This window comes from Mytilus californianus, unplaced genomic scaffold (assembly GCF_021869535.1).
Source record: "Mytilus californianus isolate M0D057914Y unplaced genomic scaffold, xbMytCali1.0.p SCAF_9, whole genome shotgun sequence".
In the NCBI taxonomy this organism is placed as follows: Eukaryota; Metazoa; Mollusca; class Bivalvia; order Mytilida; family Mytilidae; genus Mytilus; species Mytilus californianus.
The window spans coordinates 33,958,813-33,985,556 of NW_026262745.1; the positions used below are offsets into that span (position 1 = coordinate 33,958,813).

At 31.8% G+C, this 26,744-nt stretch overlaps 1 protein-coding gene across 3 annotated transcripts in view; it reads right to left on the minus strand.

The window, feature by feature from the left end:
* LOC127715096 (protein phosphatase methylesterase 1-like) overlaps positions 1–26,744 on the minus strand; it is a 162,064-nt gene that overhangs the window by 89,701 nt on the left and 45,619 nt on the right. Inside the window, exons 13-16 of one of the 3 annotated variants that reach the window (XM_052221137.1) lie at positions 20,054–20,098; positions 17,983–18,047; positions 14,775–14,842; positions 8,393–10,186 (exon numbers count right to left, since the gene is read on the minus strand). In XM_052221137.1, the coding sequence (XP_052077097.1) occupies positions 10,168–10,186; positions 14,775–14,842; positions 17,983–18,047; positions 20,054–20,098 (197 nt within the window). In that variant the 3' untranslated portion in view covers positions 8,393–10,167. Of the gene's footprint in view, positions 1–8,392; positions 10,187–14,774; positions 14,843–17,982; positions 18,048–20,053; positions 20,099–26,744 lie in introns of those variants that run through there. The other 2 variants (XM_052221139.1, XM_052221138.1) reach the window with 2 other exon arrangements.

Genomic DNA, 26,744 nt, shown 5'->3' on the forward strand with positions numbered 1-26,744 from the left:
TCAGACTTTCAATATAAATTTTTATTTACGCACTTCATCCAATGCCATATAAAAATTTAATATATCATTCTGCGATATTCAATACTTTGAAAATGATGCTTAACTACTAGTAGTAGGGTATTCATTTATGAAATAATTTCAAAACATTTTCCTGGCTGAGATAAACATGAAAAATATTATCTTTCAAAAACAATTTATTTTATAGCCTCTTTCCTGTTAACCTCAAATAAAACGCATCTTCCTCTTCCTTTTATCTTCCATCTGTATTAATTTCATTCTATCTAAGCAAGGGAAACTCTTTTTTAGTGACTGTGATCTTGACCTTTGACCTATTGACCCCAACATCACCTATATCTTCTAGCACTGATAGGTGTTATTCGCATTAAGAAAGGGAACTCAAGTCACCATCAGGAGACCATTTCCCCCCAAAAAATAAAGTTTTAGTAACAGTGACCTTGCTATTTGATATATCAACCCGAACATCTAAAAACTTCTCCCTCTCCCCCAATTTCTTTGATCTGTATAAGTGTCATTAAAATCAAGCAACGGAAACACAACATTTTGTATTATAAGCTTTGTACAAAAAATAAATATATTAATAGCTTCCTATATCTTTATATTTTATTTATATATGTATATAAAGTGTTAGATTGTGGTGTCATTTGTATTAATGCATGATACAGAATTCAAAATTAAACAAACATATCAATTATTTTTATTTTTTTTTAAATCAATCTTTCAAACAAATGCTTATAAAATGATTCTAAATGTACATATTTTTCAATAAGTATTTGTTGTAATTTGTTGCCTTTAATACTAGTTTTAATTTGAATAGTTATCAAAGGTACCAGGATTATAATTTAATACGCAAGACGCGCGTTTCGTCTACATAAGACTCATCAGTGACGCTCAGATCAAAATAGTTATAAAGCCAAACAAGTACAAAGTTGAAGAGCATTGAGGACCCAAAATTCCAAAAAGTTGTGCCAAATACGGCTAAGGTAATCTATTCCTGGGATAAGAAAATGAAAATTGTTTACAGTTTATTATTGTCGGATGTTTTTACCTTTGTAGCTAGCTGTAAGTGTATCTTTGTAGAGAGTGAATAAAACTATTTACAGTAAACATTTAAAAATGAAACTAATATTAACTAAAATATACTACTTAGTGTCAGTAGTCTAACTATTTTGTTATCCGTTTTACATTTTTGCTCCAGAAGCTTTGAACTAATTTAAATAACTAAATTCATTCCCAGATTTTTAATGGATTACACTTCAGCATTTATAAAGGACAACTTATCTTTATAGAAGACTTCTACGTTATTTGATCTCTAGTGGAAATCATACCACATCTTCCTATTTTTATATTCTTCTTCCCTTCATAAATCACAATCACAACAATTAAGGATAAAATCAAGTGTCTGAAGGCTGTGTTTACTACAATACTGTTAAGAGAAAATAAAAACTATATAAGACCAATATTTTTCTGGACAGCCGTCTTAATTACATTTTAATTAGTTTAATGCAATGGAGAAAAATGATGGCCCCTCTTCAAAAGTGCGCAAAACATGCCGAAAGTAATGCTATATATTCATGGACACTGTAATAAATCTTATCTCAATCAAACAGAAATATCTATGTTGTCCAATAGAAAGTTGAATAGGATAGGAAATTATTCTGATGTTCGCTATACAAAACTTCTTAGAAAACAAAGACATAATCAAGGTAAACACACTTTCATTGCTGTTCTCTATTTTAAACAGTTGGACAAAATTTTAAGTATTTCTGTACTAAACTTCTTCGTATAAATAAGACAAAACTCTAATATAGGTTTGGTTACTCTCAGTAACTTGTTCTTTTCTCTTTCAAACAATGTTTAATAACATAATAATCTAATATAATTTCATAGTAAACATGACATTTGTAAACGTATATATGCACTAGATGCATGAAAATTTCCTATAAAATCATACAATTTAGTGAAAACAGTGTACAAAAGAAAGATAAAAAACATACCATTAAACAACAATTGAAATGACAGATAATATAATGGCAGTTATATTACACACCTGTGTCCCTAACAGTATTATAGGTGGTGGTTTCTCTATATTGTCATGATAACTGAAATAAATTAAAATAACATGGTTAACTCATCGTGTGTTATTAGCATTAAATACAAAATACATCAGTTTGGAATCGGGTGGGCCAATACAGGAAACAAGTGATGGTAGGGACTCATTCTATGTTTGATAAAAAACATAGAATGAGCCCCTACCATCACTTGTTTCCTGTAACTCAGGCTTCAGGACAGGACTCTCACAGTTTTAAAAAGTAAACAATTATAGGTCAACGTACGGCCTTCAACACGGAGCCTAGGCTCACACCGAACAACAAGCTATAAAGGGTTCTAATATCCTTCATCAGTAAGATGTCAAATGAATCTTATCTTGACATGTGGTAGTCAAACTGAAATAATAATCTTGATCGTTATACAAATTATCACGAATCAATACGTTGGTAAATTTTTTTTTGATATTGATGTTTGGGAGAAGAAGTAAATTCCTGAAAACTGTAAGAGTCCTGTACGGAAGCCTGAGTTACAGGAAACAAGTGATGGTACCAAACAGAAAACAATAAACTTATATATATATAGCATTCTGAAAATTAATTTATACAGAATAAAAAACATTTTCGCTGAACTACTATACATTATTGTGTAAGGGCCAGCTGAAGCCCACCTCCGAGTGCAAAATCTCTCGCTGCGTTGAACACCCATTGGTTGCCTTGGGCTGTTTCCTGCTCTTTGGTCGGGTTGTCTCATTGAGACATTCCCCGTTTCCATTCTCAATTTTATTTTAAACATACCATGAAGTTCTTAAAAATAATGCCTAAACTTGAAAAAAACAATTTCAAAAATATATCTACTTCACAAATAATACAAGATAGTCTTGAGATTATAGGTGCTTAAATTGTGTATCTTTTTATTTACTCTACAGTTTTCCCTTTGTTTATCTTCTTGCTATTATGTCTATTTTGTTTTATGACTTTTGAGGTGACTGGGTGTTTACGCATCCCACTATCGTGTTTTTGACTTTGGCGTTCCTGGTGCGGGTGGGATCTGAGGTGCAATTCGGACGCAAAAGGTTTTAAGTGTTGTTTCCATTTGCTTACCCTTGCATTCATATTTTACTTAATTTGTACTTTTTCAAGAAAGTGTATGATATATATATAGTATGTACTTTGTCAAAATCCTATCAACTACAAAAACTTTGTTGACGTCGTTGTCAAATTTAGTATCAACTGCAACTTTTGTCTTGGCGTCTTTATTAGATTTATTTGTATGACTGATTTTTTTAGTTAGTTGTGTTGTATGTCTATGATGTATGCTTACACAGTTTTGGCTGCTAGATCCCAATCATTGTCACATTAAACTGTTATGTCTATTTGGGTTGCTAAACCAATTTTGGTAATAACACGGAACTATTAACAACTGACATACAAGTTGGAGGTAGCGCTTTCAATAAAACCAGATTTAACCCGCCATTTTTTTCAAAAATGCCTCTACGAAGTCATGAATATGACAGTTGTTTTCCACTCGTTCCGTTGGTTGATAACGTTTGATTTTGTCAGTTTTTATGGACTTCCCCTTTTTGCATTTTAACTTGGAGTTTGGAAATTTTGTTATGCCCTTTTAGTAATAGGTAGACTGTTTGTATCTATTGAACATATCAGAAAAACTGCATCTAAATAAGATGTTGGATCAATTTAAAATTAGTGGAAACCTTCATTACTTTTAATTAATAGTTTAAAGAAGAATTCCAAAGATCGTAAATTCTAAGATAAACTGTCATTTAAATTATTTTCCCTTTGAACAAAGAACGTACATTAAGAGTTAAACTTTCTTCATGATTGGCATATAGAAGGAAAATAAATACATAATAAAATGCTTCGCCGAGCACAGCCTGATACGACCGCAGATGTCGAACCCTGAACAGTTGGGGCAAGTTTGGACACAATATTCAAGCTTGATACTGTCTGACTTTGGATTGTGATCAAATTTTTGACATAATATAGGTTTCTGACACAAAATAAATGGGGTCAAAGATCCTAAAAATTTAAAATGGGACATTTAATTTACCTAGTATGGTCTGAAATCCAAAATCTAACAACATGGATAGATTCAGCTTATAAAAAACACCAAAAATTTAATTTTAGTTGAAATCAAACGAAGTCTAATTTTGGACCCTTCAAACCTTAATATGGACTAATTTGAAAACAGGGCCCAAAATAAAAATCTAAATGCACAGTAAGATTCCGCAAATAATACAGCCGCAATAATTCAGTTTTTGATGAAATCTAACAAAGTTTAATTTTGGACCCTTTGGACCTCAATGTAGACCAATCTAAGAATGGGGCCCAATATCCAAAATAGTAACACAAGGTTAGAACCCCCCAAAATTAAAGACTTAATTTGATCCCATTTAAATTGATTGAAAGATTTGTATTTATTTTCAATTGAAGATTTCTTGCTATCACGCAATACTGTGCTGTTGCACAATATTTAGTTAATCTGTTATATATAATAATTTACACACCCTGTTTGGTGTGTATCTCCTGCCATATCAGTATTTGTTGCTTTCATATATAAATCAGAAATAATCAATGGAAAAATAGAAAATTTTTGGAAAAAAAAATCCCCCAAAAAATTTGCCCCCCCCCCCTTTCTGAGGTCACTTTTGATGTAATTCGAATCAATGAAAGATAAAAATGTCTACTTTTTCCTAGATCATGACCTACTTCCTTGAGTGCATCTGAGATGGAATGATCATGCATCTCACACTTACCAATATAATCCTAGGCAAGACATAAACTGTATTGTAAACATAGAAGAAAGTAAGCATGAGTGATGGTTAAAATGTTCTCTTAATCACTGAATAATGACATATTCATCAAACTACACTTTATTAGGTCAGTTAATAGGATCCTTCAAAATCAAAATCGATCTTGTAATAGTGAGATTGAATCTTTGAAACCAAAGCAGTAAAAACATAAAAGATAGGTAAAATGTTTGTTTCTGGATTCTCACTTACACCATAGACTCATCTGTGAATGATTTTTATCTATTTGAAAAAGAGAAAATTTAATATTAGCTGAAACCACCTTTAAGAAGCATCCGAAAAGGTTAGTGCCTGGAGCTTCATTTCTGCATTATGATACATTTTGTCTAAATATATGTTTGTATTTTTTGCCTTTGCCATTTCATTTATAGTAATTGGTGCTGGTGATTTTAGCATTCTCTGTTAATTCTATTAAATGTCTTGCCTAGGACTGGATTAGAGTTTGATACATGAGAAAGAGACTTGTAAGTTCATAGCATCAAAATTTGATCCAGTACATGGTATGGTTAGATACAAAATAGATATCTTTCAACAGCTAGTATGTATAAAAATAAGAAGATGTGGTATGATTGCCAATGAGACAACCCTCCACAAGAGACCAAATGACACAGAAATTAACCCTGAATGTTTCATTTTCCTAATGTATTGTGAGATTTGTGAAGATTATCTAATCTCTAAACTGACCAGAATTTTCTTTAACTGCTTCTTATAGCTCTAATAATTATATTAATCCAATGGACACATCCTACTACCTCCTCTATTGAGATAATCATTCTCAGCATTACTACATTACTAAAAAAATAAAATGCTTCGCTGGGGCGCAGCTTGATACGACCGCAGAGGTCGAACCCTGAACAGTTGGGGCAAGTATGGACACAACATTCAAGCTTGATACAGCTCTGAATTTGGATTGTTATTAAATATTTGACACAGCATAGGTTTCTGACACAGAAAGAATGTGGTCTAAGAAATTGAATTTTTTTAATTTACCTATTATGGTCCAAAGTCCAAAATCAAAATACATGGTTAGATTCAGCATATCAAAGAACCCCATATATTCAATTTTTGTTAAAATCAAACAAAGTTTAATTTTGGACCCCAACTTGGACAAACTTGAAAACTGGGCCCATAATCAAAAATCTAAACACATGTTTAGATTCAGCATATCAAATAACCCCAAGAATTCAATTTTTGCTAAAATCAAACTAAAGTTTAATTTTGGACCCTTTGGACCTTAATGTAGACCAATTTAAAAAAATGGACTTAAAATTAAAAATCTAAATACACGGTTAGATTTGGAATATCAAAGAACCCCAATAATTCAATTTTTGATGAAATCAAACAAAGTTTAATTTTGGACCCTTTTGACCTCAATATGAACCAATTTGATAGCGGGGCCCACAAATAAAAAATCTAAATTCATGGTTAGATTCAGCATATCAAAGAACCCCATATATTCAATTTTTGTTGAAATAAAAAAAAGTTTAATTTTGGACCCCAACTTGGACCAACTTGAAAACTGGGCCCATAATCAAAAATCTAAACACATGTTTAGATTCAGCATATCAAATAACCCCAAGAATTCAATTTTTGCTAAAATCAAACTAAGTTTAATTTTGGACCCTTTGGACCTCAATGAAGACCAATTTAAAAAACGGGACCCAAATTAAAAATCTAAAAACACGGTTAGATTTGGCATATCAAAGAACCCCAATAACTCAATTTTTGATGAAATCAAACAAAGTTTAATTTTGGACCCTTTTGACCTCAATATGAACCAATTTGATAGCGGCGCCTACAAATAAAAAATCTAAATACATGGTTAGATTCAGCATATCAAAGAACCCCATATATTCAATTTTTGTTGAAATCAAACAAAGTTTAATTTTGGACCCCGATTTGGACCAACTTGAAAACTGGGCCCATAATCAAAAATCTAAATACATGTTTAGATTCAGCATATCAAAGAACCCTAAGAATTCAATTTTTGTTAAAATCAAACTAAGTTTAATTTTGGACCCTTTGGACCTTAATGTAGACCAATTTGAAAACGGAACCAAAATTTAAGAATCTAAATACACAGTTAGATTCGGCATATCAAAGAACCCCAATAATTCAATTTTTGATGAAATCAAACAAAGTTTAATTTTGGACCCTTTGGACCTCAATGTGGACCAATTTAAAAACGGGGCCCAAAATCCAAAAACTAAATACATGGTTAGATTCAGCATATTAAAGAACCCCATGAAATCAAGAATAAAACCCCATTGAAATTGGTCCAGAAATAAGCAATTTATAGGAAGTATCTTCTTTTGCACAATCCTGTGCTATTAAATATTTCTTGCTATTGCGCAATACTGTACAATTGACAATTTCTTGCTATTGCGCAATATTGTGCTATTGGATATTTCTTGCTATTGCGCAATACTGTGCAATTGAAGATTTCTTGCTATTGCGCAATACTGTGCAATTGAAGATTTCTTGCTATTGTGCAATACTGTGCAATTGAAAATTTCTTGCTATTGCACAATACTTATTATATAATAATTTACACATCCTGTTTGGTTTGTATCTCCTACCATATCATTATTATTTGATTTTAAATATAAATCAGAAATAACCAACTTAAAATGGAAAATTTTAAAAGAAACAAAAAAGGAAAAAAAGAAAAAAAAGGAAAAAAAAATAAATCCCCCCCCCAAAATTTTTTTAACCCCCATTATGATTCATCACCCCCAAACTCAATCCCAGCCTTCCCTTTGTGGTATGGTACCTTGCAGTACAATTTCAGAGAGATCCATACACTTGAACACAAGTTATTGTCTGGAAACTAGAAAAAAATGTGTTTTTTGGCCCCTTTTTGGCCCCAAATTCCTAAACGTTTAGGGCAATTACCCCCAAACTCAAACCCAGATTTCCCTTTGTGATATGGAACCTTGTAGTACAATTTCAGAAAGATCCATACACTTACACACAAGTTATTGTCATGAAACTAGAAAAATGCTTGTTTTTTGCCCCTTTTTTGGCCCCTAATTCCTAAAATTTGGAGGCAATTACCCCCAAAATCAATCCCAGCATTCCTTTAGTGATATGGAACCTTGTGGTACAATGTCAGAGAGATCCATACACTAACACACAAGTTATGTCTGGAAGTTACAAAAATGCTTATTTTTGGCCCCTTTTTGGCCCCTAATTCCTTTACTGTTATTACCATAACCCCCAAAATCAATCCCAACCTTCCTTTTGTGGTATTGAACCTTGTGGTAAAATTTCATAAAGATCCATTCACTTAAACTAAAGATAGAGTGCGAAAACCAATGTGTCTTCGGACGACGCCGGACGACGACGACGACGACGACGACGACGACGACGACGCCGGACGACGACGACGCCAACGTCATACCAATATACGACCACAAAAATTTTTTTGCGGTCGTATAAAAAAGTTGGCAATGTCATATATACTCAAAGGCTTGAAAGATTAAAACAACTTGCTTTATATTTCATAATTTACTTTAATATTTAATTTTTTTTGTCAAATATATGTAACAAAAGCCAATAATATGTAGTTAAATGAAAAAATATCATTCTTTGCTTTAGTGTGCTGTTTCATAAAGTGAATCTATGAAATCATACAGCAAAACAAATACACTTATAAGACAATAATTCAACAAAACAACACATCTTTATCTAAGCAGTGTCAATCCTGACTTGCCATATCTTATATCTAAATTTAAATAATAAATTATCAAATTAAGCTATTTCAAAAACATCATAAAAAGTCGACAAAAAGTTAAATGTTCTACAAAGAAACACAGCCCAATTAAAACTTCCTAAAATGATCATGCAGGCTGCTTACAAAGACTAACTGTGTAATATAAAACCACACATAGAGCATTTTACTACAGACATTAGTATAGCTTATTATTAAATATGCCAAACATATTTTTTTGATGATGTTGTGGGAATTCTATGTGACTTTCATACAAGTGAGAGGTTTCACTAGATATAAAACCATGTTTAATACACCATTTTCTACATGAAATGCCTGTACCAAGTCAGAAATATTACAGTAGTTTCCATTCGTTTGATGTGTTTGAGCTTTTGATTTCGCCATTTGATAAGGGACTTTCTGCTTTTAATTTTCCTTGAAGTTCGGTATTTTTGTTATTTACTTTAGATGATGATGATGATGGAAGGCTGCTTAACATCAAGCTGCAAATTAATATGCATATTCAGGACGAGAACATGTTAATGTAATATGAATATTTACCCATTTTACTTTAGAGAAGAATCCTTTCATAATAACAAATTTTATTGGTGTATAAATCTTTTGTATCAATTTTTAATATTCTTAGTTTTGTGCAAGTATTCAAAATTACTACACATCTACGCCAATATTACTACACAAATTTTGATTTTCAGGTTGAAACTGCCTACTCAAATAGTTTTTATAATCCGTTTGAGATTTAGATCTACAGTGCAAAAAATCCTCATTTGGATTTCATCCAAGATATCGAAAAGTGCATTTATTAAAATCATTATTGGCAACTTTTTTTTTAGAAACTTAATAAGTTGCTAGATTGATCCCTCATAAAGAATCAGTTTGACAAAAAAGTTGCTAACCAAAGGTGGTTCCCTTTTAAGTGATTATTTTCACTTTGCAATATTCTCCAATATAATCTGAAATTGAAAGATCTTTTGCAGTTTATCTATATCCCATTAGTTATATTACCAAAAGGGATTTTATGTCCCAATTGTTCTCAACCTGTGGATCCCCAAATCATATTTTGACAATGAGAGTGATAAAAGAGAGGGGGAAAGATGTCAAAAGGACATTCAAACTCATAAGTTGAAAACAAACTGACAATGGATAGTTTATTAATCCCTTAAAATATTGAAAGAATATTTAAAAAAAAACATTAAAGAATGAAAACAAAAGGGAATTTTCTGTCTTGATGTATGACACTTTTTCACACCTCTGACAATTTCTGATTAATAATTCACTAATTATGATTTTTTTCCAAGAACTTTAAAATGATGTTCTAATACATATTACACTTGGAAAAATATATGAAAAATGTTTACATTCACAATATTTCTGTCAAAATATTTGCAGAAGCTGCTAACAAATAGACATACTTCAAATATGTTCAAATGTTATTTCTAAATGACATTTTGTGCATGTAACAATAATGTATCCAAAATCAACTAATTTGCTTGGTTACTGCCTGTCTACATGTGAAATTCATAAAGCTGTCATCCAGTACTCAACAGCCAGGAAATGCTCTGAAAAGAAAATTACAATCTAATCACACAGCAATAATAGTAAACATTTCACATTTAAAAGTCCCAGCTTCATATGTATTAATCACTAATATTATCATTTTAATACAGAATAGAATAAGCAATCCAAAGAATCCAGGGATAATTTCAAGATATATTGTATTGTTCACTGTAGCAATATGTATATAACTAACTTTTTTTAAAACTATTTATCAAACAATTTCCAGTCTTGATGTCTTATACAGTATGTATACTACTGGTCGATGACCAGTTACTGTCACCTTCAGTTACCATCACCTGCCATCTTATTTAACCATGGAAACATTGCGTAAAAACAACATACTGCTAATATCTTAAGACAAATAAATGTTTTTACTTCATTTGTAAAGTACATGTTTTGTTTGATCTGATTAAGATAGGGAAATCCTCAATTTTCTATAAATTGAAATGTTATGGGAAGATACACATGTGGGGACATTATGTAATCGTTTTATGACATCCTTGATATTGGAAAGATTATTGTGTGTAGACAAAGTAATCTGGCAAAGAATCATATATGAGTAATTATGCAAAGGCATCTACTTGCATCGTAACACTTTACTCAATCATTCTGATTCTGGACTCGGTCACAGACCAGTTACTGTCACAATTTCACAGTTTTTCTCAAATAATTTTTAACAGGAATTCTTTGGGGAAATATACAATTTCTTTTGAAAAAACTTATTAATAAATGACTTATAAATTACAAGATTAAAGTCTATACGTCTCTATATTACAGTGCAAGTGGTTACCTACAAGTGACATAAAGTTTATATTCAGAGCAAGAAGGAGACCTTTAAAATAAGACCAAATTATTGGTCAGACTGGTGATGTGTTTGGTTCAATTGACATACCTCCCCCTCTCCGTGCTACACAAAAACAAAATACAACATTATTGTCCCGATTACATGTCAATTCTATCATAATATCAAGTTTCAAAAGTGGCGGAAACTGGTCATTTTGTACCCCTAAAATTTCCTGCAAAAATTGGCATTCTAGTTTATAAAAGAGGAATTAAAAATAAAAAATCAAGGTCTATAGTGCAAGACCTAACTTTTGGTAACCCTTTAAATGTTAAAAGGATATTTCCCCAAAGAGTTCCTGTAAAAATTGTTTGAGAAAAACTGTGAATTTCTGACGGTTACTGATCCATGACTAGTAGAGTCCAGAATCATAATGATTGCGTATGTTTACAAAGGCATGATATGATGTGATTCCTGGCATGAATACCCAATATATTGAATGTGTGAAAACTGAAACATTATCTCTGGCATGACAATACTGAGTTCATGAAACTCAGACATTATAAATAGCACTATAACTTAGGTAAATTTCTAGTCCAAGACCTTTCTGGTGTCGGACAGCCTTTTTTATGACATGTAAGGCCCGCAACCCATGACCCAGGCATGTTTTTGAAAGGCCCTCAGACATTAGAGCACTCTCAGATTAGTATAATTCTTATATAAAACTTATGCATGACTGAGCTCCCTAACATGACTAAATGCAGGAAAACGAGGCATGATTACTCGCATGATTACATAGGTAATTTGTGTGGTATAATTACATAGGCTGTAAGCAAGAAGTTTGGACATATTATCTAGCATTATCAGGCAGGTGTAAGTTCAGTTAGTTCTGAATGTAGGAAAACCCATCCAAGATTTGCTGGCAAAATACCTATGTCTGTTTTTGATATCACTATTCTAGTAAAATCATTGATAAATAATCAAGTTAGTATTACTTATTTAAGCTAACTTTATATGTTACTGAACTGTTGCTGAGTGGTAATAACACAGACAAATTAATTTATCTTAAATGTCTGTATATTTATTATTTTTAATATTGTAATTCCGTATAAGAGGGTTAAACTTTTCACTGAGTTTTTCTTTGAAAGAGCCTTTAACCAAACTCTATGACCCTGACTTTGAAGTATTAAGTAACTGTGCTACAAACATGTGGAAAAACTGTAGCCCAATAACAGACAAATTTGCACTTAAGACAAAAGTTAGCAATTTAGCATCATATATTATTGAAAACAGAGCACACAGACCACATATCCAGTTCATTTTGTCATAATGATTAATATCTGTTCAAAACTTGTGTTTGAAGTGGTTAATGTATTGATTTATTGATTATAATTGCATAATTCATGTAATTTCCATTATGAAAAAATGATTGATTGATTGATTGTTGTTTGCTTTACGCCTCATTAGCAAAAAAATGAAAAAATGAAGAAATGAATTAATAATAAAATGAAAGAATAAAAGAACAGAGTTCCAATGTCCCCCTGCTTTGCACATATTTTATCTATCCAAGGGCAATAACTATTGATAACACTTTTTACAAATGCCTTAGAGAAATGAAGGCTTGAAAGCAAATACAATGCAATTTCCAATATAATTAATATTTCCAAGGGACATAACTCTTCTAAAAATATTGATTGGCACTGATTTACGAAATTGTCCGAGGCATTGCTTATATTAATAATCCTTTGACATAAAGGTGAAAAAAATTATGGCAAAAATTGTACACATGAGAGCTCATAGAATGCCATTTTCCATATAATAAATATTTCAAAGGGCATAATAATTTTAAAAAATATCTTATTGGCTCTGATTTTTTTACTTGTCCAAGACATTGCTGATATAAACTTTTGATATAAATTTGATAAAAATCTGGCTAAAATTGTACACATGGGAGTGCTAACAATGCAATTTTCCATAAAATTAATATTTTCAAGGGGTATAACTATTTAAAAATAATAGATCAGCACTGATTTTCGAACTTTCCAAGATATTGCTGATATAAACCTATGATATAATTTTGATTAAAATCTGGCAAGAATTGTACACATGAGAGCACTAAGAAGTCCGAACAGAAGGACGCATGGATGGATGCCCGGTATTTCAATGCCCCCCCCCCACAGCGTGTCCCAAGGGGGACAATAAATGAATGAAAATATTGTTTACATCTTCAACAAGAAAGTCAATCTGCAATCACGTCTATGTATGGCTGCCTTTGAAATTCCACTGTTTCATTAAAAAGAATGGCGAACGTAGATACAAGTATCTTGTCTTGGGGAGGGATAAATCCTTCTTTGTAAAGAATCACTCTGATTCAAACAAAAAATTCTCTCTGAAACTGACATTATCAAGATGCTTGATTTCTTGATTGACAACATATTTGTTACGTTTGGAGGACGTGTTTTTCAACAGACTGTCGGAATTCCAATGGGAACCAATTGTGCCCCTCTTCTTGCCGACTTGTTTCTTTATTATTATGAGGCTGAATTCATACAGGAACTTCTTAGGAAGAAAGATAAGAAGTTAGCAATATCCTTTAACTCAACGTTCCGCTATATACATGATGTTCTCTCACTAAATAATACAAAATTTGGTGACTATGTTGAACGAATCTATCCCATCGAACTAGAGATAAAGGATACTACAGATACAGTTAAGTCTGCCTCATATCTTGACTTACATCTAGAAATTGACAATGAGGGTCAGTTGAAAACAAAACTTTACGACAAAAGAGATGATTTCAGCTTCCCAATTGTGAACTTTCCATTTCTATGTAGCCAACATTCCAGTAGCGCCTGCATACGGAGTATATATCTCCCAATTGATACGATATTCCCGGGCTTGTGTTTCCTATCATGATTTCCTTGATAGGGGATTGCTGCTCACGAGGAAGCTATTAAGCCAAGAGTTCCAAATGGTGAAGTTGAAATCATCCCTTCGTAAATTTTACGGACGCCATCACGAGTTGGTTGACCATTATGGAATAACCATTTCACAGATGATATCGGATATGTTCCTTATGTCGTAACTACAATACCCTTCCCTTTTCACGAATATGACTTACCGAATTAGACTATTTACCGGATTTGTAATAACATAAGCAACACGACGGGTGCCACATGTGGAGCAGGATCTGCTTACCCTTCCGAAGCACCTGAGATCACCCCAAGTTTTTGGTGGGGTTCGTGTTGCTTAGTCTTTAGTTTTCTATGTTGTGTCATCTGTACTATTATTTGTCTGTTTGTCTTTTTATTTTTGGCCATGGCGGTGTCAGTTTGTTTTCGATCTATGAGTTTGACTGTCCCTCTGGTATCTTTCGTCCCTCTTTTACAAGCTTTTTATGATTTTGAGTATCATTATGGGATATCTGTGTCTTCTGTATTGACATGAATTATCATTGATTTGGTCATAATTATAAATGAACTGTTAACAAAACTTGGAATTTTTCGACAAAATAAGGATTTTCTACCCCAGGGATGAATACCTTAGCTGTATCTGGCAAAACCTTTTGGAATTTTGGTTCCTCATACTTTTCAACTATGTACTTTATTTGGCCTTTTTTTTTAAACTTTTTTCATTCAAGAGTCACTGATGAGTCTTTTGTAGAACAATTTTAATCCTGGTATCTATGCGTTTATTTCTAATTGTCACCAAAACTCTGTCCTCTTTTTCCTCCATTGTGACATAGCAAAATGCAACGTATCACTGACATTTACATGCCACTAGTGGAGCAGAAATTAAAATGTGCATACCTTTCAAAATTATGAGTAGCTGCAGCAACTTTATATCTGACCATAAAGGTGGCAAGAACATCTGCTACCTGTAACAAAAATAATAACAAAATAATACTTTCTTTCATCCTAACAATCATAATAAACACATTTTTAAAGTCAAACAGATGAGGTGAAAAATATGATTATTACTTTTATAAAATAATAACAGAACACTGGTATATTACATAAACTAAGGATTTTCTACCCCCAGGAATAGATTACCTTAGCTGTATTTGGCAAAACCTTTTGGAATTTTTGAATCCTCAATGCTTTTCAATTTCGAAATTGATTTGACCTTTTAACTTTTTTGATTCAAGTGTCACTGATGAGTCTTTTGTAGACCACACACGCATGTCTTGATCTCTATTCAAACTGTATTATCAATACTTCACACTTAGGTGACGTAATTATGAATAGCAGCAGCAAACACATTATGTTTATGCGTTACTTCCAACATACTGGGGGCCGTAAATGAATTACTTTACAATAAATAAAAATGATCACTAATTAAATGATAAAAGTTCTGAGAAAATAAATTAAATCTTTAAAGTCTCTAAGTAATAATATTCAACAGTCCATGGTTATTCACTTAAATGTCCATATACTAATCAGGGGCGGATCAAGCCATTTTTTAAAAGGGGTGGGGGGTGTCCCAACCCAGGATAAAGGGGGGGGTTCCAACTATATGTCCCCATTCAAATGCATTGATCGTCAAAAAAAAGGGGGGGGTTCCAACACCCGGAATCCCCCCTGGATCCGCCACTGCTAATCATATATTTACTTTAACTTTTTACAATTTACATTTAACACTTGTCAGTCCATGTTTTTATTTTCTTTTTTGCCTCACACTAAGCTGCTTTAGTTTCAACTTCCAAAGAATTCAGTTCTAACGGATAAAGTTTGCTGATTGGTTAAGATGTCACTCCATTCTTGGTTCGAAATATGGCTGATCTTGTAAGTCCATCTTTGCAGTAAACTAATTTGTCAATTACAGCCAAAGTCCAATTTACTCTTAAAAAATCGTCATGAATCTGAACTCCGACATAGATATTCTGTGTGTTTCGATCACTGTTTCGGTAATGTTCCCTTAGTGAAGTTAAGTATTCCTGTCTCCATCTTTTAATGAAGTTTTTAAGAATTAACGATAGAAAATTCAATTGTCTAGTTACTGATTCACGGGTAGTGTCTTTGGCTCCTGGTTGTAAACTACAGTCTTCAAGTCCGTTATACTGACAAAGGCTGGTAGTTGTTTGTCAGTCTTTAGTCAGTTCAGTACTATCTTACTATCAGTCCAAAGTGTCGCATGTTCAATATCAATATGTTACATAAGATGATTCAACAGTCTAGCTTCTATAACAGATGCCATTAATTCAAGTTTTGGAATTGTCATGTTTACGTATAACAGCATTTAGAATGAAGGAAAAGCAAGTTGCTCCATATAATACTGACTTGAATCTGTATGTGGTAAGTTAACTATTTGGGTCATCCAGGTTACTAAGCCAAAAGAATCTGGTAACATCATGATCATCTTTATCAAGACCAATATTAAGAAAGGCTTTCTATATATCAGTTGCCCCAGCATATTTCTGCATTCTAAATCGGAGAAGAACTCCGGTTAAGTCATTCAAGTTTGGCGAAAGATCCATCAAGCAATCATTTAAACTCCGACTAACAGGTTTGCAGCTGCAGTCAAATACAATTCTGATGGGCATGGTTGACGACTCTATACGTACATGATGGTGAGGTATGTAGTGAACCTTTGTGTTGGTTGATTGTTCATCAACTCTCTTGATAAACCCAAGTTTTTCTTGTTCATTTATAATTTGTCCGTATTTCTGCAAAAGTGTAGGTTCACGACTAAGACGCTTAATGACATTTTCAGTTCTCCGTTGTGCAATACTTCTGTTGTCTAGTAAGGTAGGGTGTTCCTCATTACAAGGAAGCTTAGCAACATATCTGTTTTCAAAGTAGCTAATACAATTTTCTTCATATACATCCTGGTCACTGCACCAATATTGTTAATTGGGTAAATCAGGCAACTATAGACTAACAATAACAAAGGCGTCTAGCATGTATGGATCTCTATTCAAACTCTATTATCAATATGTGACTTTACAATGAATAGCGGCAGCGAGAACGTTATTTTAATGTGTTATTTCCAACATCACCCTCCCAGTAGTCAGCACTTTTGTGTTGAGACGACATATCAATGATATATGGTCAAATATATAAATTAACAGTTCATAAAATGCTGAAGTGTTAAAAAAAAACTACGGATTTTCTACACCCAGGAATAGATTACCATAGCTGTATTTGGCAAAACCTTTTGGAATTTTTGGGTCCTCAATGCTCTTCAAGATTTTCTTGATTTGGACTTTTAACTTTTTTTATTAGAGCGTCACTGATGAGTCTTTTGTAGACGAAAATCATTTCTGGTGTACAATATGACAAGCCTGGTATCTTTGATAAGTTTTTATTTACAACCATTAGGTAGATGCCACTGCTGGTGGATGTTTCCTCCCCCATGGTATCACCAGCCTAGTAGTCAGCACTTCTGTGTTGACTTGATATATCAATGATATGGTCATATTTATAAATAACAATTTACAAAACTTTAAATTGTTGGAAAAACTGTGGATTTTCTAATTTTCTTCCCCTGGTTATTACCTTACCTGTAGTTGGAAAAACCTTTTAAAATCTTTGGATACTTAATGCTCAACTTGGTACTTGATTTGGACTTTTAATCCAGCATAATGGATGAGTCTTTTGTAATCAAAACGCACGTCTGGCATACAAAATTATAAGCTTGGTATTCTTGATGTTTTCTTTTACAACCACTGGGTCAATGCCACTGCTAGTGGAGGTTTGCTCCCCAAAGGTATCACCTTTTTGGGTTGACATAGCATATCATTCATATGGTCAGATATTTGAATTAACAGTTTAAAAAACTATGAATTTTTTCGAAAAAACTAAGAATTTTCTACCCCCAGGAATAGATTACTATAGCTGTATTTTTGGCAAAGCCTTTTGGAATTTTTGGGTCCTACATGCTCTTCAATTTTGCACTAGATTTGGCCTTTTAACTTTTTTTATTTGAGCATGTCAATAATGAGTCTTTTGTAGACAAAACACATGTCTGGCATACAAAATTATAAGCCTGGAACTTTGTATGAGTTATTTTATATACCTTATCAGGACTGTCTTCGTGCACAGCATGACCACACTGAGGTAGAACCTGCATCTGGAACTTTCCTGAAATAATTTGAAAATAAGGAGATGTGGTAAGAAAGTCCTTTCACAACTTCAATATATCAGAAAAGAAGTGATATTATGTATTAATCAATGAAAAAAATTCCCTTTACACACTTAATTGCTGTTTTTCATTTCAAATCAAGCATTTTCCAAGGAAAATTGGAAATAATATCAATTTAACATTTTCAGGAAAATGCAGCACTTTGCCATCCTTTTGCCCAAATGTAATGTTAAATTGATCATTTGCAACACTGAATGTCAACCTTTAACACTTATTTATAATTTACTGACATGATATGACAAAGAAGCTTTACATATATTGAAAAATAAGTTTTATTTGACATTTTATTGAGCCACCATTTCAAGTGTATAACCACCATATGGAGACGATATTGTGTACTTAAATGCACTTTTAATGTTTTTCTTAACTAGAATGCAATATTTCCATCAGGCTCCAATTTCATTTTGACTACATTTACAATAATAAAAAAAGTAATTTAACACAGCAAGCTTTACTAAAGCAATTGAAACATTAATTTTTAACACAGATAAAAATGTGTCATAATGGTATAGTTAAAAAATTCAAAACAGGCACTTCATTCTCTGGTGAAAATAGAGTGGAAAATATTAAATGGGTACCGATGGGCAATTCATTTCAGGTTTGCGGTAATGATAGCCTATTCCTCAATTCCTCTGCTCATATTGTAAACTTGGATATGTATGATGTCTCGTTTTGAAGTAGAGACATTTTCGCATAAGTGGGTAAATTTTTCAGGGTAAGAAGTGAGATTTGTTTTTCCATAATTTAGCAGACCCCGAAAAGCCTTTTGTGATGCGGAGGTAAAAAAATCCCTTTTTTCACACAATAAGTTCTTTGGAAATTTAGTTCTTTGCATACATTTAATAACTCCATAGTTTTTAAACCTTTATTCTATGGTCCTCTGCTCTCCACATCAGCACAAATGGTTAAGCTCAGTCTCTTGTTACAAATTGAAATATGTCCAATATCACTACAGAGATCCTCAATTTGAGGCACATTAGGGATATTGACCAAAATGCCTACAATCCACCCCTTTTAATTTATAGAAAAAGGAAAAGATGATGTGAAACTTGAAAATCTTTTAGATAAAAAAAATCAGTGATTGTGAGTACTGAAAGGTAAAGATTGGTTTCATTTTTCAATGTGAATCAAAATCAAACATGTATTGTGCAAAGAAACACATTTAGGCAATACCTTTAATTGCAGTTATTGCTATCTTCCTTTGTCCATAATTTTAGATGAACGTATTTTCAGACAAATAGATTCAAACACCATGAAAAACTTGTGTAATTTTCTTTGAAACAGTTTTTTTGACAAGTATGGTTATAAATTGCTTGACATGTACATTGATAGGGTCAAAAGAATGTTCCTCTCCCCCACATGCACTATGTTGTTTGTGAACTCAATTGTAGAGATGAGGCAATATTTTCCCCCAAAATAGGTGTATGTTGGTATTATGAAAGGGGGAATCCATAAAATTTACATTTATTATCTTGTTTGAGTCAAGTTGATGTAGAGAGGTATGTAATAATAGCCAATAACACTAGCTTAAATTGATTTCTATGTTATCTGTACAGATAACACATAAATGTGTGCCTGAAAGCAAAACAAAATGACCATGTAGACATCTGTAATACTTCCAATTTTATAAAGAACAAAAATACACATGAATTTGTGGGGGGGGAATGAAAAAGATTTTTCAATAGTAGTAATAATCTGCACTTTTTCTACCACTTTTATCCCCCCACCCCCATTAATAGAAGTTAATTTCTTTGAATTAGCAAACTATCATATGAACATTTCTTGGGATATTAGTTTATTCCTCTCACTGCAATTTAATATATTTATATATTTTGTCACTAGAAATTTTGATGATGTCTTTTAAAAAGTAAAATAAAGTGAAGAGATAAAGATAACATGTTTTCTCTTCAAATTAATTTCTGTGAATATTGTAAGTGACACCTACCCTGCATCTGACCTATGGTAAGCTCTTTGTCTAGTCTATCCACCCCTGCAACACAATATTTGAATCATGTAACAAAATGCATCAATATATATATCTAGCATATGAACACATGAAATAATACACTTTGTTGGTCTTGATAGGCTTCTTGGTGTGGTTCATAAGTGTTTCTAGTTTCTCGTTTTTTATATAGATTAGACCGTTGGTTTTCCTATTTGAGTTGTTTACACTAGTCTTTTTGGGGCCCATTATAGCTTAATGGTTAGTGTGAGCCAAGGCTCCGTGTTGAAGGCCGTACTTTGACCTATAATTGTTTACTTTTTACACATTGTGACTTGGATGGATAGTTGTCTCATTGGCACTCATACCACATCTTCTTATTTATATTATAAATGTTATTTCTGAATTTTTTGTAGCTTTTTGCCATTTTTAAAGAAAATAAAAGAACAGATTTCCATTGTCCCCTTCGTTGCACATATTTTATCTATCCAAGCTACACAAATGCACTTTTTTGTTGTTCTATAAGACTTTTTATTAATATCTTAGGGAAATGAAGTCTTCAGAGCAAATGCAATGTGATTTCCGTTATACTTAATATTTCCAAGGGGCATAACTCGTTAAAAACATTTGATCAGCACTAATTTTCGCAATTGCCTAAGACATTGCTGATATAAACCTATGATATAAGTTTCATAAAATTCTGGCAAGAATTGAACTTATGAGAGCACTACAATATGACTTTCCGTATAATCAATATTTCCAAGGCGCATAACTCTTTTGAAAATAATTGATTGGCACTGATTTTCAAACTTAACAAAGACATTGATGATATAAACCTATTATATAAATTTCATAAAAATCTGGCAAGAATTGTACACATTAGAGTGTTGATAAGGCAATTTATCATATAATTAATTTTTTCAAGGGGCATAACTCTTTAAAAATTTTTTGATCGGCACTGATTTTTTTAACTCTTCAAAGACATTGCAAGTATTAACCTATGATATAAGTTTAAAAAATGTGGATAGTGTCCACATGTGGACACAGATGATGCCCCCGCTTGCATATCATATAGTTATAAAGGGACATAACTGAAGAATGGTAAAAGTGACGCTACCCATTACTTACTACTTATTTGATAATATAAGGACAAGGTTACAACACAGAAAATAGACAAAATGTATTGAAATTCTTGTTTTTAACTGAAATTAATAAAAAATGCTTTTACAAGTACTCATTCTGACATCTCTGAACTAGTAACTATAAAATTATACAAACTTATATCTAGAAATAAGAAATAATTTAATTACTTATATTGAAAGTGACTCAATGGTATTTTTTTTTGTGTTTTTTTTTATCTCCCTTGAATCAATATGTCCAATTATTTCTGTCAAACAATATGTTTATACATTACTATTTTATAATAATAAGAAATATTGATGACAATTTATATTATATAGAAACTTTATGGTAAAATTAGTATACTTAGAACTAGAGTATACAATCATGACATTTATAATGTTTAAGGTGACTTAACTTGTATTTTTTGTTATCTCCCTTGAGTCACTAATTCTTATTATTCTTATAATTGAACATGTAAATATATACTACTCACACTTACAATTATAAGTGACATTTATGGCAAATATTAATGTAAAGATATTATTCTGTATAAACTGAAAAATTGTGAAACATTGTTCATAATTATGAAAATGCTTTATCACAATTGTCATATTGAATCCATTGAATATTTTTTCAAACTTTTTCTCATTTATTGTTTTTTTTTTCATTTATTTATAAACACTCCTTTGAAAATTATCCTGTTTGACATCCCCATTCTAATAACTTTTCTGTGTTTACATCATTATTGGAAAATTATTTTTATTTCTTTCATTCAACTACTTGATGTAATTTGGATGCAAACATTTTATGATCAATGAGTTCATTAAAGATTTTGTCTGTTAATTGTCAAGGCCTTCGGAACAAATTAAAAAGAAAAGACGTATTTGATATGCTGAAGTCAAAGAACTGTAATATATATTGTATTCAGGATCCTCATTTTACAAATGATATAGAAAACATAGTGAGATCTATGTGGGGTTATGAGTGTTACTTTTCATCTGTTAGCTCAAACTCTAGAGGTGTAGCTATTTTGTTCAATAATAATTTTGAATGCAAAGTGTTGAAAGAAAAAAAAGATATATATGGAAACTATTTAATTTTAGATATTCTTGTAGAAAATAGAATGATAACTCTTGTATGTCTATACGGACCAAATACAGACAATCCAGATTTTTTTTCCAATATTATGTCTGTTATTGATGATTTTGAAAATGAATACTTTGTTACTTGTGGTGATTTTAATCTTGTCCAAAACCAATGTATAGATTATTGCAACTATGTGAATATTAACAGTCCTAAAGCTAGGGAAAAAGTTCTTGAATTTATTGAAGAAAGAAATTTGATAGACCCATATAGAGAACTTTTTCCAGATGTACAGCGATACGCTTGGAGGAAGAGAAATCCTTTTAAACAGGCTAGATTAGACCTTTTTCTTCTCACTGAAAACTTTTTAAACAGTCTAAAAAATTGTAATGTACTTCCAAGCTATTGGTCAGATCACTCTATGATTTTGCTAGATTTAGAATTTAACCCTTTCATTAGGGGAAAAGGTTTGTGAAAGTTTAACAACTCTTTATTATATAATATAGACTATATAAATACTATTAAGCAAAAAATACAGGAAGTGAAAAAACAATATTGTGCTTTAGTCTATAATATGGAAAATATTGACAAAATAGATAATACAGACATTCATTTTAGAATTAACTGTCAGCTTTTGTTTGAGACTCTTCTAATGGAAATTAGGGGGAAGACAATTTCATATTCAAGCTTTAAAAAAAAGCAAGACGAAAAAAGGGAAATATAAATCTTCGAAATGAAGAAACTCGATTAGAGGAAAGAGTTGATGAACATTCCATTAACGAATTAGAAGCAAAAAAAACATGAGCTTGAAAGTTTACAAACACAAAAATTAAAAGGGAAATTAGTAAGATCCCGTGTCCGATGGATACAGGAAGGGGAAAAACCTACTAATTATTTCTGTGGCTTAGAATCATGAAATTTTATGAGCAAAATTATTCCTAAAGTAGAGAAAGAAAATGGGGAAATTATAACAAAACAAAAAGATATTTTGAATGAAGTTAAATATTTTTATGACATTCTATATAAAAAAAGGGATACTAAAAGTACTTTAAGCGATCTGAAAAAAGACTTGAAAAACTTAAGTGTTCCTATACTTTCATCTCAGGAAAAAGAAAGCTTGGAAGGTATACTTACTGTTAAAGAAGCTGGAGAAGCATTAAAAAAAATGAAAAACAACAAAACTCCTGGAACGGATGGTTTTTCAGCAGAGTTCTATTAATTTTTTTGGAAGGATCTTCAAATTTTTATTGTAAATTCTTTAAATTATGTAGCAAAAACAGGGGAACTATCTGTTACACAAAAACAAGGGGTTATTACTTGTTTACCGAAAGGGAATAAACCCCGCCACTTTTTAAAAAACTGGCGCCCAATATCTTTACTGAATACTGTGTATAAAATTGGATCAGCAGCTATTGCAAACAGATTTAAGAGTGTCCTCGATAAATTGATAAATTTTGATCAGACTGGTTTTATTAGTGGTAGGTATATTGGGGAAAATATAAGACTCATTTATGATATATTACAGTACACAGAGGAACATGAAATACCAGGGTTATTACTATTGATTGATTTTGAAAAAGCTTTCGATTCCATATCATGAGACTTTTTGATAAATGTTTTAAAATTTTTCAATTTTGGCGAATCTATCATTAATTGGGTTAAAGTTTTTTACAATAATATCAACTCTGCTGTCATCCAGGGGGGGGGGGGGGGACCTTTCAGATTTGTTTACTATTGGTAGAGGTTGTAGACAAGGGGACCTCCTGTCTCCATATCTTTTTATTTTATGTGTTGAGATTCTGGCATTGAAAATAAGGGGAAATAGTGACATTAGTGGTATAAAGGTCACACGGGTGGAGCATAAATTGTCATTATTTGCTGATGACACCTCTTTGATTTTGGATGGGAGTGAAAAATCTCTGCAAGAATCATTATTAGAATTAGACTGGTTTGCAAAAATATCTGGACTGAATATTAACTTCACAAAAACACAAGTTATTTGGTTTGGGAGCAAAAAATATAGTACAGATACATTATGTCCTAACAGAAATCTGTCTAGGGGTGAAACTACTTTTAAATTACTAGGAATCAATTTTGATGTAGATCTTGAAAAATTGTTAAGATAAATTATTCTGAAAGAATTGTACAGATTAAAAATACTTTAAATCAATGGCCTAAAAGGAATCTAACTGTAATAGGTAGAATAATAAAGGCAACAGTAGTATACCGCTGTTCGAAACTCATAAATCGATAGAGATAAAAACAAATCCAGGTTACAAACTAAAACTGAGGGAAACGCATCAAATATAAGAGGAGAACAACGACACAACAAAAACACAACATTAAAATGTAACACACACTGAAACGAACTATAATATAACAATGGCCATTTTCCTGACTTGGTACAGGACATTTTAAGAAAAAAATGGTGGGTTGAACCTGGTTTTGTGGCATGCCAAACCTCCTGCTTTTATGGCAACGTCTAACACAACACCAAAACGACAACATCACATGACAGGACCACAATACAAATAAATGGGAGAACATATAGGACAAAGAAACACACGAATAATAGCTAACAAAAGGTACTAGGCTTAAAATTCAATACGCCAGACGTGCGCCTCGTCCACACAAGACCAACCAGTGACGCTCAGATGAAAAAAGTTTGAAAGCCAAAACAATTACAAAGCTGAAGAGCACCGAAGACCAAAACTTCTAAAAAAATGCGCCTAACACGGCCAGGGTTTTCTGCCTGGGACAAGAACATCCTTATTATTTAGAATAATTTATAATTTTGCAAACAGTAAATTTTATAAAATGACTATATAATAGATATACATGATAAAACCGAAGTGGGGACTAACTACAGAATAAAAACGGATACATTACATAAAACAACTTAATCCAACACATAAAAATACACAGCCGAGTTAGCCAAAGCCTCAACGCACAAAGTGACGTCACATTTGAAATTCTAATAATAACTGTGATTAAAACTCTAGTCTTGCCTATTGTAAACCATCTCATTATCTCTCTGCCAAATCCTTCAGATGATATTGTTAAGAGAATAAATGAACTTATTTATACATACATATGACACTCACCAATATATAAGAGTTTAGAAGGATATCCTAATCAAAGATTATTTGGAGGGAGGTTTGAAAATGCTTGATTTGAATATGTTCATTACAGCCCTTAAATCAACATTGATTAGAAGGATTTTGCAGAGAGATAGTAAATGGCAAAATATTTTCATGTCAAATATAGATAAAAAAAAGTTGTTTAGTTGTGGTGTTGATTATATTAGACAACTTTATATGACAGTTAACAACCATTTTTGGAAAGATGTACTAAGATCCTGGGAAATGATTATTCAAAAAGAAAGAAACTTGACTTATGATTCATTTTTATCAAATCCATTATGGCTAAATAATAATATTAAGATTGGTCATAAATCAGTAATTTATCAAGAATGGTTTAAAAGTGGTATTAGATTTGTATATGATATAGTTGACCAAGATGGATCGTATATTTCATTTGACCAATTTAAGCAAAACTATTACTGTAACATTAACACAGATCTTCTTAAATTTAACAGTGTTATTTCGGCAGTGAAAGAGGCATCAAAATCTTTCACTAAAGGATCTTACAAATTATTTTGTCCTTTTATACCATCATGTCTGCAAGTATTTTTAAAACATTGTAAAGGATCAAAAGATATGTATTCTGTACTGACAAGAAATAATGTTACTCCTACTGGACAGCTTAAGTGGGTTAAAATTTTAGGTGAACAGAATCTGAACTGGAAAAAGATTTTCAGACTGCCTTTTGCTGTTACAAAAAATAGTAAATTACAGTGGTTGCAATATAGGATTAACCATTGCATTATTGCAACAAATCAGTATTTAGTTAAAATAAAATTGACCGATGATCCTTTATGTACATTTTGTAAATCAAAGAACGAGTCTATAGAACACCTATTTTGGAATTGCAATACTGTACAAAATTTTCTACAAGATATTGATAACTGGTTCTTTTCTGGTGGAATAAGTCTTCCAATGAATAAATTAAACTTTCTATTTGGAGACTTATCCAAGATATTCCCCAACAACCCATACAACATGATTTTTCTTTATATTAAACAATATGTGTATAATTCTAGATGCTTTAAAAAGAATCTCTCATTGCAAGCAGCTATAATTAAGCTGAAAGATATGTATAAATTAGAGAGTATGATAGCTGTAAAAAATAAAAAGATAACTGAATTTGACAATGTATGGAATGTTTTTGAAAAACTTTTATTGAATACCAGCTAATGTCTATTTTTGTTACAATAACTTATGACTATTTAATTATAATATATTTTAAAGAAAATATTATTGTCATGTTATGTACTTGATCTGTGTTGATGGCTGTTACGAAAGAAATATGTCTAGTTAATTTTGCAAATATTTTTCAACATAAATATTTGATATTTAAAATATAGATA